At 33.0% G+C, this 15,631-nt stretch overlaps 1 protein-coding gene across 1 annotated transcript; it reads right to left on the bottom strand.

Moving 5' to 3' along the window:
* Positions 1-327: 327 nt before the first annotated feature.
* LOC140823836 (kinesin-like protein KIN-UC) lies at positions 328-12,597 on the bottom strand. The gene is given in 23 exon segments (XM_073185356.1): positions 328-630; positions 981-1,109; positions 1,195-1,338; positions 1,601-1,726; positions 1,863-1,988; positions 2,218-2,310; positions 2,531-2,669; positions 2,755-2,883; positions 3,040-3,165; positions 3,471-3,650; positions 3,874-4,053; positions 5,713-5,847; positions 5,950-6,026; positions 6,029-6,083; positions 6,208-6,420; positions 7,696-7,784; positions 7,884-8,033; positions 8,262-8,418; positions 8,546-8,767; positions 9,101-9,283; positions 9,636-9,758; positions 9,887-9,984; positions 12,136-12,597. Coding segments are annotated over 23 exon segments (3,264 nt in total). The 5' UTR covers positions 12,377-12,597; the 3' UTR covers positions 328-481.
* Between the last annotated feature and the right edge of the window lie 3,034 nt (positions 12,598-15,631).

Below are 15,631 nucleotides of genomic sequence, written 5' to 3'. Positions count from 1 at the left end.
CAAAATATTACAGTTCTACGGCCAGTTATAATTTTGAGTAAAATGTCAATTAACTATAGTAATCATGTTTGATAAATCTAGTAAGGTGGTGAATCCAATGTTTGAAATAGAACGAAGATTACTTAACTCAATTAGCCATCGTGTTACATTGGGATGAAATTAATTTTTGAATTCTCGAGTGTCAATCAACAGCACTACTCTCATGCATTAAGTTAAGGAAAAAAAGGTGGTGAAACCATTCATATTATAAAACAAACCAAGAAAAAAATATATTCATATTTCAGACAAGCCAAGAAAAAAATTGTTCAAACGAGAATACTATCAATATGTAATTAAATAATAGAATAATTAAAATTTGTCATGTTTTATCGTTTTATTTCCGCGAGTACATTTATTTGCTATGTGTATTATAGATTTGTAGTACTTTTTTCGCTTTTGGTATATTTACAAACATTTAAGTATTTGACAAATACTTGTATCATTATGCTATACGCAATTCTCCCCTGAATAACGAACTTAGTCGTAGCGTCTTTTTTGCCAAATTTCGTATATCTTCCTTAGCAGATTCTTCTGATATTTCGATGAGCTCTTTCAAGCCTCCACTTGATATGAAATCTCTAGCATTTTCCTCTGTAAACCATCAAATATTTCTCTAGTTAAACACGAAACATCTATAGTTAAGTATTCATACCAAGTGGCTATGTTTCAGCATCAAGAAATATAGAAGTAAATTACATCAATGTACCCTAAGGTTTATCTGAAGTACAGGAACTATTCTATTCAAGCAAAAATCCCGGGAATGGGCATCTATTATCAGATGTCTAGGCACAAAACAAAAAGAGAGATATATAAAAAAATTATTTCTTGTCAAATCTAGCTGAGGAATTTACTTAAAAGGCTCTGATCTCCTCATTATGCATGATAACAAGAAGAAATACTTGTACCTCTAACAGTTGTGTAGCAAAAAGAAAATGATTTACCATTTTGAGCCAAATGGCAAATAGCAAGCTCAAGGTGGCGTTTAGTCGAAGCAGAAGACTCATTCAAGTTTGCAACCAACCATGAAAGAGCACCATCATCCATTAGAAGAGAACGACCTCTCCAATGTCCTGATATCAGTATGATGATTTCAACTTGTTACAAAAAAAAAAAGGATTATGAATGTGTTAATTTGAACAATATAGCAAACAAGACCTTGCATTATTCTTCTAGATTCACATTTCGCAAAGTTTGCCAATCCCCTGGCAACCTGAGCGATGACGTCGGTGTTCCCTGAATCAGCCATTCCCAAAAGAGCTTTCAAGGCTCCATCATCTTTCAAAACTGCGTGTAACCTTTCTGTTGTCAACAGGAAATTCCATCAGTGTAAATAATTTCAAATTATTCAGTATCTACGCTACATCTCTTATAGCAGACATCAAGTGTATAGCCTAAGAGGTGAGACTACTTTTAAAGTCTGTTTTCGGTTTTATTTCTTCACATATGGCACATCTTGTATCAAAAAATATATCTAAGATGATATGCAAACTATCCAATATCAAGGTAGACAAGGGGAGCAGATTTTCTAGGTAATATACCAGAAAAACTATGATGGACTAACCATTTCCACACAGATTTGCAATTGCACCAGCAACCATTCGCAAAGTTTGATGATCATCTGTTTTGAAAGCCGCTTTTGCAAGAAGTTGAGCACCTCCTTTGTTTGTTATCAAACCTTGATTTGTTTCTGAATACAAACAAGTATGATTTCAAGTGCATTAAAGAGCAACTTCCCATCATCCGGTTTTAGCATATGCAAGAAACTCTCTGACATATGTTTTGTTCAAAAAGAAAAAAATGGAAAGGTATAGATTAAGGGGTACCATTCATTGCCAAATTAGCGATGGCTCCAGAAGCTACCCTGAGTATCGTTATGTTCTGTGATGATTCCACCAGCATAAGCAGTGCATCTAGACCACCTTCCTTAACAATTTTTTCCTGGTTGATATCTGAAATATGAAAAATGAGTCAGAAAACAATGTTTAGTCAGGAACACCTATATTCAATGCAATTCATTATTCAGTACTAGAATTAGACAAAACAAATTACCAGTTACATGCAAACCATCATGATGAGTCCAATTTTGAAGAATTTTCAAATTTATGTAGAACCTTAAGGATTCATGACCCATGACACACAAAAAGAAGCTTTATCCATCCAAACTCTAACCTTACTTACCTTCAGCAGCAAGGTTGGCCACAACTTTCACAGCATGGATTTGGACATCTATATCATTTGATTCTAACAGTGACAATATCTTCTGGAGCCCAACTGAATTGATACACAACAAAATGAAGTGAATACAGTGGTAGACAAGGATCTTGACAAATTATATCCACATAACATAAAGAGCTTGCTTAAGTCCTTATAATGACACTTGACAAAATTTAACTTCGCATCACTAAAATGCATCATCATATCCATTTGGACTTATCAATTCTTCCTTTTTTTCACAATATTAAACAAGATGATCCAGATATTAGAATCCTGCCTTCCTCACAAATCTTTGAAATTGTGTTCCTCTGGCTGAGGATAGTTTCTCTTGACAGGCTTGACTTATGTGACACTTGGGGGTTGAGCGAAGCTGAAGTCCCTTTGGTTGTATTTTCATGAGTATATGGTTTCTTTTCCTGCAAAAGCGAAGGTATTTTCATGAATATATGTCTTAAATCAAAGACAGTTCTCGTGACTTTGCCAGGAAGAAAGCTTATTTACCTCGAATCCATCTTCACTTTCAGGCACAACCTTTATTACATTTAGCAGTTCAGTTTCAGCTCGCTTTCTTCGCCTTTCCTCAACTTGAAGTGCTTGCTTGACAGCATGTAGTTCATTTTTATGTGCTTCCTGATAATTCATAAAAACATTTAATAGCATCCCCGAGAAAATAAGAGTTGATATTCTTCCATATCGAAATATACAAAACGGTTGTGGAATACAAAATGGCACAACTTTGAACATGAAAAATGAAACAATTTCAAAATTCAGTGAGTAAAAATATACCTTTTCAGATTCTAAGTTTTTGTAGTCTCTCCTTAATATTCTAGTTTCATCGACAGTTTCTGCATGCAGTTGATGCATTTCTTGCAATCTCATTTGAATCTCCTTGATCTCTTCTTCTGCACTATTCTAGAATAATGAAAAAAGAAAGAATTGATAAAATAATTTGAACATATTTGTAAAATCAATAGCTGAGACCTCAGTACAATAGAATCGTGAACTCGGAAAAAGAATCCCCATATTCTTATAAGCCAAAGATTTGACAGAAAAAAGAAACATACGACAAAATTTGCATTATAAGCTTATAAGCTAATGATTCAAAAAAAAACTAGAGGGATCAAATAGGACAAACTACTTGGCATTGCAGAATAAATTAACTGATACAAGTACAAGACGGAAAAAATGAAAATTATGGCACGATAATAATACTTTACCTGGACAGAATTCTGATTTTCAATCAGAAGCTCTTTTGTAGACTTCAGTTCTTGTGCAATTCTTTCAGCACGAGAACACTCATCTTTGAGTTGTTGATTCAACGCCTCTATTCTCTCTTCGTACATGCTAGTCGTTTCTGCTAGAGCTTTATGATATCTGAAACTTTTTACCTGATTTTTCTGTATTTATGGAGGCCACATCAGATTATTTTACAGAAAATTTGAACTTCAAAATTGTTGGTGGCTTCTTATCACAATTTTAATAGAAAAGAACAAGGGGTAGATTGATAGATTTAACGGACATAATGACACAGAAGACCTTGACATGGGAAGCCATAAACTTGATTAAGAAAGCCAAAAACATTTTGATTAAAATATTTTTATCGAGTAGGAAACAGTTCACCTGCATTGACATTTGAATCTCACTGGTTTGCCTCTTCATCTTCTCTATTTCCACTTCAGCACTAGCACATACCTCCTTCTCATTGTCTAGTTGCTTCATCAGATCAGCTATTTTCTCCTCGTACATTTGGGTCACTTCAGCAAGCATTTTCTGATTTCTCAAATTCTCTAGCTGCTGTTGCTACTAACAAGTAAAGAAATAGCATTATTCTTGGAAACATGGACATTTTCTGGCTTATAGGATTAAAATTCCCGTGACTTATTTTGCTGAACAGCGTCACTTCAATATCTAATAAGTGAAATTATTCAACTGCAGGCTTTGGGAAAGGGTCAAGTAAATTTTGATTTCTGACAGCATAATGGATGATCATTCCATTTGCTCTCAATCTCTCTCGTGCTGCTTTTCTTATTACATTTTCTGGAAAACAAGGTAAATATTGTGATAAATTTATGACTTTAGAGAACTGTATGTCATTTATTGTTGGAAGATATCCTAGAATATTGTATATTTGTGTACATAATCTTTTAGAGAGATTTTAGGAGTTCATTTGTTAGTTTCCTTAGGAAGATTTGTTTCCGGTTTTGTTTAAAAGTAGAGTTTATATATTAATGAACAGCCATTATGCTTGTGATATACAAGAATTATTTCTCAATACTTTGATTGTTTTTCTGTCAATTTGGTATCAGAACAAAATCAAAGATCTTAGGTTTTAAATTCGCTTCCGAAAAATGTCTAAGACCGAAAGTCCCTGCCTCCTCCACACGAGACTTAATTTGTTTGAAACCCATCAGAAAATCATCCCATTCAGATCTATACAATCCGACTCAATGGTGACAATTTCCTTCGATGGTCTCAAGCAGTTAGAATGTACATCAGGGGAGAGGCAAGATCGGCTATATTACAGGCGAAACAACAAAGCCTGATGAAAAAAAACCAGCCTATGCCACATAGGATGCTGAAAACTCAATGGTGATGACTTGGTTGGTCAACTCCGTGGCCAAAGAGATAAGTTCGAATTGTCTTTGCTATTCAATGGCCAAGGAGTTATGGGAAAATGTTTCGCAAATGTACTCAGATTTAAGGAATCAATCCCAAGTGTTCGAATTAACCCTACGACTTGGGAAATTCGCCAAGGTGAGAATTCTGTGACTACATATTTTAATTCCCTTTAGAGAATTTGGCAAGATCTGGACTTATCCAATGATTATGAATGGAAATCACTTGATGATTGCATGTATTATAAAAAGATAGCCGATGTTGGTCGCATCTTTAAGTTTATGGCCGAATTTTTGGGAGAAACCCTATTACATCCATTGGAGAAGTTTTTGCAGAGGTGCGGCGAGAATAGAGCCGTAGACAGGTTATGCTAGGAAAAAAACTCCTGGTAAATGGAATCTGTCGAAGGATCAGCCATGGCCATTCCTAAAGCTCGTGCTAGCTGTAAATCCTTCCAGAACCATCGTGTAGGAGACAAAACTGGCCTCAATTGTGAATATTGTGGAAAGCCTAACCATACACAAGAAACTTGATGGAAGCTGCATGGAAAACCACAAAATGGCAGGCTGAAGAAATCGAGTGCTCCTACACCAAATGATTATCCAAGTCCATATATACAACTCCAAAGACTTAAGTGTGAAGATTTAGATTGAGGAAAGACCTAGCATAGACATATTGTTCATAAATGTAGCTCCAGATATAGTTTTTTTGTAAATGGAAGATTAAATCTAGTTTCCCAAATTCCCAACAACTTACTCAAATCCATGACCATTGAAATAGTGAAGCAAAGTCCTGAATCATAGAATAAATATTCTTCAAGTGGACAGAGGTTCGATCTCATACCTTGCTTTGCTTTAAATTTGTCTCTAAGCGTGCAACCTCATCGTTCATGGTATTGTTATGGTCTTTATGGTAGTTCAAATCTTTTAACGCATCATTCAACTCCAACTTCAACCTAGTGTTTTCCTTCTCCAGAAACTGTCAGAGTAAAATGATGTTAAGAGGGAACAATCTAAAGGCATAACATGACAAGATATCTAGGACTCAAAGACACTTTGAGGGCATTTATTTTTCACATACCTTGGTATTCTTCACTGTGACTTCTAAGCGTGTAATATCATCAAGCAGCAATTTTCCATGTTCTCTCAAACCGTTCATTCCTGTAGTAAATCTTTCATGTCCAGAGTTAATCGAGCATTCTCCTTCTGTAACAGCTGCAATCGAGATATTTCATTCAGAATATAAAGCTTAAAAATTGTAAATGGTGTTTCACTTCAAACACATAAAAGCTAATTCAGTACTTGAAGTAAAACTGTAAAAAATGACTTAAGCAAATACCTCAGTCTTAGTAACTAACTGCATTTCCGTTTCAGCTGAAGAAAATTGAAATTCTTCAAGCTTTTTCTCCATTTCTTTTTTGTCATTCTCCCGCAACTTTTGCTGTTGGTCAATCTCGGTAGTGAGATGTTCAACCTGAGTCTCCAACTTCCTGCATAGGCTTTCGTAATCGAATTCCTCTTTCAGCTTTACCGCGTTGACAACTTTCATGGCCTGCAGATATGAACTATACGCTTATTTCGATACGAGGGAACATGTTGATGCAGAGTAAAAAGGACCCCATTTATGCATAAACAATTAAAAATACCAAATAATCTGATCCTAAATTATAATAAATTACCAACAGCACCATATTGTAAGACATACTTCTATAACAAATAGAAAGAACTATTTATGCAACATTCACAATCAAATATTTCAGGACCCTGAAAATATGTCTGAAAGTGAATAACACTACAAGGGATATACAAAAGCCTCAAATATGGTTAATCTACTCTAGAATTATAGACGAGCCTTTGGCCTTCCCATCTAATCATCGCTTATCAAGCTACACACACATTTTTTTTTTGATAAGAGACATATATTATAAATGACGCAATAGTTGTTTGGTACAAAAAGCGGACAAGACATCCGCTAAATAAGAATAGAAATCCTACGAAAGATTAAAAGCAAGTACAAGACATCTTAAACTAGAACAAAATTCCAGTCCCTGTAAACTTGAGAGACACTCAGATGTTCGTAGTCTTTCTGAATCTTCACCCAACATGCAACTCTAAATTTGACTTTGTCCCATAGTTCTTCAACCACCTCCTCTTTATCTTCGAAAATTCGCCTATTCCTCTCCATCCAAATGGACCAAAAAATGCAGTGGACGACGGTGAACCAGAATCTCAAGTGTTTCCTTCCATTATGCAAGCTCGGTTCAACTGTGTACATATCCTTTGCCTTATCCGGTACAGCCCACACCAATTCCAACTCTTTAAAAGCTTTGGACCAAATCTGTGCAGAGAAAGCACAATGTAGGAGAAGGTGATCTTGGCTCTCTGCATTGTTGCGACACAGAGTACAGCAATGCGGACTCAACGCATTAGTTGTCCATTTTCTCTGCAACACATCAAAAGTCTGCAACTTCTCCAACGCCACAATCCACGAGAATACTTGAATCCTCGGTGGGACAGGTATTTTCCATATATTCAAAAGTCTGCAACTTCTCCAACGCCACATACACATGACATCTTATAATATAAAATTGGAACTTTGTTGACACACTCTGAGCCAACAGGGAGGTCCTCAAAAGCAAGGGTCCAGCACAAGGGGTTCCAAAAGTAACTTGCTCATGTTCATCCTCATTTCGTGAAAATAGATTACTAAAATTGTGGGAGTAGTCTATTGTACTATACTTAAACTACTTTCAGACTTTGTCACAGCACCAAAGGTGTAGCATCAAATTTATTCTATCAGGCTAATAAAGACGAACATAACACTCACCCGTTGTCCAAACACAATGGTGCTTGCCGTTTCTGCATGATGGCGAGAAGATGGTCCAATTGTTATGATAAGTGAAGTTCTTGCAGAACCTGATATATTGCACTTGTATGAGTTTGAGAAAACAATATCTTTTAACAAGATATTCATGAAAACAGTTGAAACAGATTAGGAAAGGGGAAAAAGATAACCTCCAAATGAATCACGAAGCAATCTTGTCAATTTAGAATCTCTAGTTGGTATATGAGGACAGTTTTCAGCCAATGCATTTATGCACTTTCCTAAGGATGTCAGGGAGAGATTGATAAATTTGGCCTCCTCAAGCATGTGACCTTCACTCCCTGAAACAAGAAAAGAAAGATTAAACTACCAAAAATACATGCAAACTCAAAGAAAGAGGAAAAAAGATCATTCAATAGGAAAGATCAGAACGAAAATATTGCTGTCACAAATTAAATTTGATAAGCATTTCAGGGCGAAGTTTCTTCTACACTATAGTAATACTAAAGTTTCTGAGGAGAACGAGCCAAACTAAGCAATATATTCAACTCTCAAAATAAAAAGTAAACCAGATTTATCTATTCGTTCAGATCCCGCGAGATCAACCAACAGTAGCTTGCTCTTCCGGATAGTAGGCACATGATGTCCGTGTCTGTCAGTGGAACTATCCTTTTGTTGATAGATTTCTTTTTCTTCTTTTTCCAAGTGAGGTCTACGAATGAATACCTAAAGACAAGGATGTGAGGTAATAAATTATCACAAAAAGATGCATAAACTTTTGTAACAATCCATACCAAGGGATATGGAGCACAATCAGAAGTAAGATCTTGCCATATTAGATAGCTATGTGTACCATAAGGATTGCATGACTGCGTGAGGATTCTGTATTCATCTTTGTATTAGCTGCATGACGGTTAGTTTCTCCAATTTGCAATAGTTGTAAGAAAGTATCAAGATTTCGTATTTGAACTATTTCAACACCAGGGACTGTAACTTCTCCAGTCTTGGCATCTTCAGCAATTGGAATATTTGTTTTTTCAGGAGCAAGCAAATCTTGAATGGACTCCATGTATAACTGTAGAACAATAAATATGAAAGAATTAATGGCAAATTATAACAGCTTTCATAAATATCAACAGACAGAGGGTATATGTAACAGTGCTTGTTAGTAAATTGACGAAAAAATTCTTAACACGTGCATGATAATATAGATATCATGGATAAATCTAGCTTCAAGTTTTAACTATATGTGTTCCTGATATTGAAATTTTCAATACTAGATATTGTTACTTCAATGATGCATTGTTTTTCAAAACTCAACTAGTAGGAGCAATATCAAACAAAAAATATATTAGATAACATTTAACTTGTAAACAATCAACAATCCACAATTCTATTAGCTTGTTACCTGCAAATAGGAGATTTCAATAGTATCTGATGCAGATGTGCTCGCTATTATGTCCTCCATAGCCCTAACCATGATACCACGCTCAGATGATTCGTCATTACCCATTTTGCCAAGCGTGTAAGTCTTGCCAGTGCCTGTTTGACCATAAGCCATGACTGTACCATTATACCCATCAAGCACACTCTGCAAGAATGTATCAAATACATCACAAGGATATCATAACATCAAAAGTTAAGCCAAACTATCATTGTGTAGTTCATAATGAATATCTAATATCTTTTCACAAATATAATAAATGAAGAATTACAAAGTTCACAAGGCGAAAAGAAAATCGGTTTTCTCGAAGTTCCATCTGGAAAATGATGAACCAGCATTTTTTTGGAGTTAGTCAGGTGATAAGTATTCTTTTTCTTTATCCCCATAAAACTCCTATGATAACCCCTCCATGAGCAAACCAATAAAAGAATAATGAGCACTCAAATAGAAGAATTAAATAGGATTGTTCAAATATATACTGCATGATTATTGAACTTACCTCAACTACCGGCCTTGCCACCACCTCGTAAACATGTTTCTGAGAAACACTTTGAGTAAATACTTCATCAAATCTGTAAGCTTCAGAGTTCCAGTTGTTTTTTTTCAACTTTAGCTTTCTGAGCTGTACAGTAGTGGAAATTATAATTAATTCATTACTGAGGCAAGAACCGCGACATCAGATTTTCACAATCATGCAGAACGACGGTAGCGATATAGGCTAAGAAGCATTAAAACTGAGTAAATGTATACCTCAGGTTGTAATTCCACACAATCAGCATAATCCATATCAGAAAGATCATCAGAATTTCTTGGCCGGAGTCTAACAGCAACTCTCACTCTTTCAGATTCTATGACACAGACATCAAATATTATTATTACACAAGAATTTATATGTTTCAGATTAGGCTCACCATATGCTAACACGATTAAAAATTAATTCATTTTAGCTAGAATTATTGTGTCACTATATCATACAACAGGCTTCAACTTAACTCAATCTTACCCCATTGCCTTGTTATGACACAATAGAACTTTTAATGCATAATACATTGCAGTAACACGTACAGATTTTTCTTATTTATAAATTTAACCGGAAATATTTGGACAGTAGAAATTTTAGTCAAGAAGTTCCTACGCCATCCCAAAACTATCTCCTCCGGGCCTAACATTTAAAATAAACAAACCTTAGTTTTAACATAAGTAACATTTCCTTTTAAACAAGCTTAAATTTTTTTGAAATAAATATACCTGCAAACTAATAATTTAAATATGACATTGCAGCTTGACAAATTGAATTTTCATAAGCACTATATGTTATTTTGTATATACATGAAAATTTTTCATTTGATCAAATTTGCATTTATTTACCTAAACATTCTTTGAAATTTTATGGATTCTTATCACATATTAGACATTCTATAAACTATAATTTTTTTGGTTTGTATCAGTGACAAGACTCTTAGTTCTTTATATAGTTTAGTAACAAACAACAATTGGCAAACAACACACACACACAGACACACATTTATATATATTAAGCATTAATATAAATTGTAAATTTATGTATATTAAATTCTGTACATTAAAATTTAGTATTAATTTTAGGAGAAGGGGTTGATTAGGGGGAAAACACTCAAGATTATTTATATACAGATCTCTCAATTATTAACTATCATAATAAATGTGACAAAGTAGATGTAGAGAGTTACAAGAGAAATAATTTGTTTGCCTCTCTATATTTATTAACATCTCATAAATCGATATGTGCAGAAAAACACTGATAATTAGGGGAACGGTGATATAACACCCGAAAGATTTTGTTCTTTCACGTCATTCCTCATGGTATTAGTCTCGATGATATAAAATTTACAGGTACCTTTCTATATAAATGTTTGTTTTCATCATCTATATGGCATGGTGTCGGACGTAATGGTCCCGAGTATAGTTCTTCAAGTACAACTGATAGTTCTACTGTGTATCGTGTATTCGAATACTATAATCGTCGTGACGAAACACTATTACTAAATCAGTCATCACATTCTAATGATCTTTCGTAATCTCAATCTAATCAATATCTCTATGGGCAATCACGTCAATATCCAAATGTTCGAAATCCATTTAATCTACAAGATAGTGATGAAGAATATAACAATGATTTCGCTTATCCGCGTCACTCTTAATGATATTAGCTTTGGTATGCTATAATTTTTAGTGTGTATTTTTTATTGTGCTATTATTGTAAAATAATTTTGTATTGATATATTAATTTGTAATAATTTTATATATTTTATTTTTTTAGTATGATTTAATTTATATTTAAATTTTTTTAACAATTTTTTGAATTTATTAATTTTTTTATACAACCGTTCCGCAACCGTTCCGCGATATAACATTGGAACTAGAACGGTAGTTGCCGTTCCAAGCCCCGCAACCGTTCCGGCGAACCATGATATACACCACAAGATACAGACAGAATGAATTGATTCCATAATACTCAGGGGACAATGGTATGAAATCAGGTTGAAATTTTCAAGAAATATAGGCAACACGAAGAATATATAAACAGACGTGCTCTGAAAAAAGAAAGAAAATTATCTAAACAAATTGAAATCAATATGAATATAATATATATATATATATATATATAGATATATATATATATATATATATATATATATATATCTATATATATATGTAAAAATAATTTTCTAAAGAAACTAAATTGAAATTCATACTGCATGCATTAAGAACGCCTATATATATGTAAAAATAATTTTTCTAAAGAAACTAAATTGAAATTCATACTGCATGCATTAAGAACGCCCAAGCTAACATTTTGGTCTCATTTCACTGTCATCGGAGGTGTTGGCGAGTCAAAGATTTGATCTTTAAACAAGTATCACAGTCTAAGACAATCTAGCTAACATGTCTATATGCTTGCTTGTTCAAATAAATAATAAAGACGATAAAAAGAAAAAAAATGAATTAAATAAATAAACCTGGATCATTCTCAATAGCCGCGCTTCTGGATCTCGAAGTGGGCGTAACTGAGCGCCTGGAATTCGAAACGGCCGGCGGCGCTTTCGCCCGACTCGAATGCGGCTGTGCTCCGCCGCCGTGAAACCCATTATTACTCTTTGGAACAGCAGCATTGCCGCCATGAAACCCACTTCCAGAGGATGAAGATGAAGGGGGTCTGTCGGACTTGTGCAGAGCTCTTCCAATTCCAGCTGAAGCCATTGAAGCACATACACATAACAATCAATCAAACTCGGAGAACCCAATAGTTTTTCCTCGACTTCGGATCAAGAAAATGATCCTTTTCTTCTCTCTTGCATGACAATCAATCAAACTTTAAGTTTTTTTTATCGTGCGAAAGGGAGAAGAAAACAGAGAGGTGGGGAGTGTAGTTATTTGGTGCGAAGGACAATGAGGCCGGCACGATTGGAGAAAGATAGTTTCCCGTTGAATTATTAAAATAGTACCGTTTTGAATTATTATGACAACTTTGTACGTACACAGTCTTTTTGGTTGTTTCTTGAATAGTTAAAACTAAAAAATGTGTCATGAAATTAATATCAACTGAGTAGATTCAAATTAAGTCGATGTAACATCGAATAAGTCAATAATTTTATGTGTCATATCATAATTTTTTGCTACCATATCAACATTTAATTCGAGTAAAAGCAGAATTAAAATTCAAAAAAATTAAATTACAAGACCAAAACCCAATCTTAATTATTTAAATGATCAAAACTCGAAAGAGACAAACTTAGAGCAATACACATGGTTATTTTAGATTTTATTTGCACATTAGATTCGATCACATTATGAAGACACAAAATAATAATGTTTTTTTTTTTTCAATTTGCCATGTGTAATTGAAATAAATTAGCCTATTAGAAAACTATTTACAGACTATAGACATATCTCTGATAAAATATAAGGCTCGGAATATAGAATTTGAGCCGTCGTGGTATGACGAAAGATACGAGTAAAAATGAGAATGAAGATTAGTTGAAATAAGGTACAACAATTTGGAAAAGAAAGTGGTTATCTCTAGAGCTAAACTTCCAAGAATCAAGTATATGTCATGTTGGATTCATGGTCTTTACGTAAATAAGATTTTACATGGTAAATTTTGTTAATTATTTATATTAATTTAAATTCATTCATTTATTTTTCCAAATAATTATTCTTGACATGGTGTAATAATACTACCTTGTTTTTAAAAAAAAATTAAAAAGAAACTTATCAGCTATTTTTCATAATAATTGCTTAAATATGTCGTTAGTGCTGGGTGATAATGGTATAAATCTTTTTCGGTAAGGAAGATGTGTAAGTTCGATCTCACGTTAAAGAAAAATCATCCACCTATTGTATATTACAATAGTGAGACGGATCGATTCATTCCTTATATCTGCTGTGAAAAGTAACAATTTTGACGTTTTCATTCAAATCAATAATTATTACATAATATACATTTGACATAAGTAATATTTTTCAATCAAATCAAGATATATATTACACAATATTCTTTCGTAACATAACTAACAAATAATAATATTTTTTACATTGAAAAATAATATTTTTGACATAAAAATAATTAATACGTTTCATTCAAATCAACAAATATAACACAACATTTTTTTATAATATAACTAACAAAAAAATCGTTAGTGTTGTTACGAGACGTTTGGCGGACCTCAACCAGTATATTAGAAGAAAAAAAACAATTCATAAGAATGGAAGGAGACCAACACCTTTCAAGAAAATTAAAAGTTTTAATTTTGATTCAACTCCAAGCCACGAAGTGTGACAACTAGATTTAATTTATATATTAATGTTTTGTGTTTATTACCAACAATTTTTTAATCTTAGTAAAAAATATATATATTCGCGGCCTATATTATAATAAATAATAATTATGAAAATCAATTTTGTCTTTGATGGTACAATACAATCACAACCTAGTAATAAGTTTCAACATGGCTTGCCGGCCCCCAGCACAACCTGTAATCGTATTATTTTCATCATTTAATATTTCATTCATTAATCAATATGAATGTCTGCAACAAACTTGGAACGAGTGAGACTAGCTGTTTTTATTTCGACAAAACAATTTTTTTCTTATTTTCGAGCTCGAGCTCGGGTTTAATTTGGGGTTCTACATTGAGTTCACCCCAAATTTAAGAAATAAAATATTTTGTGATTGATATAGAATTTCCATCAGAATTAATTAGGGGTGTCAATTCGGGTGGGTTGGGTCGTATTGAACAATAGTACTATTTAAAAGTTGCTCAACCCGAACTCGAGTCAACCCGAAACCCGAACCTGAACTAGAATCAACTCGATCAACCCATCAACCCGAATAACCTGATATTTTATTTTTTTAAGAAAATTCAATAAAATTCAAAAAATAATAATAATAAATATTTTAATTTAAACACATAATAACAAAATCTCTCTCATATATTTGATTTAAATTTGAAAGTCTATTCGTAGAAAAATAAAGTATATTTACTAAATCAAATAAACAATTATTTAAAAAACAAAAAAAATGTTCAAAATAAATATTAAATTATAAAAATTATGATATAAATATACAATAAATATTTTTTCAGACATAAAATATATAAAAAAATGTAGAAAATATTTATTAGTTATATATTTTTTAAAAAAAATTAACATTTCAGGGTCGATCCAAACCCAACCCAACCCTGATCATTTTTTTCGGGTCAGCTACCAGGTCCAACCCGATCTGATCTGAACCCGAAAATCCCAAAACAATTTTTTTTCCTGGGTTGAACCATGTCTGGTTGGTGGTTCGTGTCTGATTTTAACAACCCTATAATTAATCAAACACGACTTATTCAGGTAGAGCATAGTAAGCGAAACTATAGTCATGGTATTATTTTTATAAGAAGAAATTATCATTATGATTTTGGTTGATAAGTTTTATTTATTTCAACTCAGATATCCGGACTTCACCTAACTAATCATATGGAATAAATAATGGCGGAATTGGGTTATTTATGATATAAAATATGTTTCAAATGTGTGTTTTACTTAAACATAAATTAAATATCCTTGGATTTCTCATAATTAATTATCGGAAAAAAATGCTAAGTGGACCAATTCTATTGAGTAGGTGAGAAATTCAAGAGTCGCATCGCTTGAAAAACATTCATGCTCGAACATGATGTATACATTGAAAAATAGATACATATTTGATAATGTATTTTTATTTTATATAATTCCAAATCACAAAAGACGATAGATCATACAATTGACTTATTTTACTGAGGTTGCATCACTTTGCCATGTCAATGAGTCGTGATTTCGATAAAAATTATAATTCATGATAACGGTGCAATATCATATATTTATTTTTGGTAATTTTTTTCATAATATAGTATAACATGATACTATTGGTATTAGTTATAAGATGAAACATTTATCATTTTATATTAAATTTTTCGAAACGTACATAGC

This window comes from Primulina eburnea, chromosome 1, assembly GCF_022965805.1.
Source record: "Primulina eburnea isolate SZY01 chromosome 1, ASM2296580v1, whole genome shotgun sequence".
NCBI classification, from domain to species: Eukaryota; Viridiplantae; Streptophyta; class Magnoliopsida; order Lamiales; family Gesneriaceae; genus Primulina; species Primulina eburnea.
The sequence above is the reverse complement of the archived record's forward strand: the minus strand, read 5'-3'. Positions and strand labels throughout refer to the sequence as shown.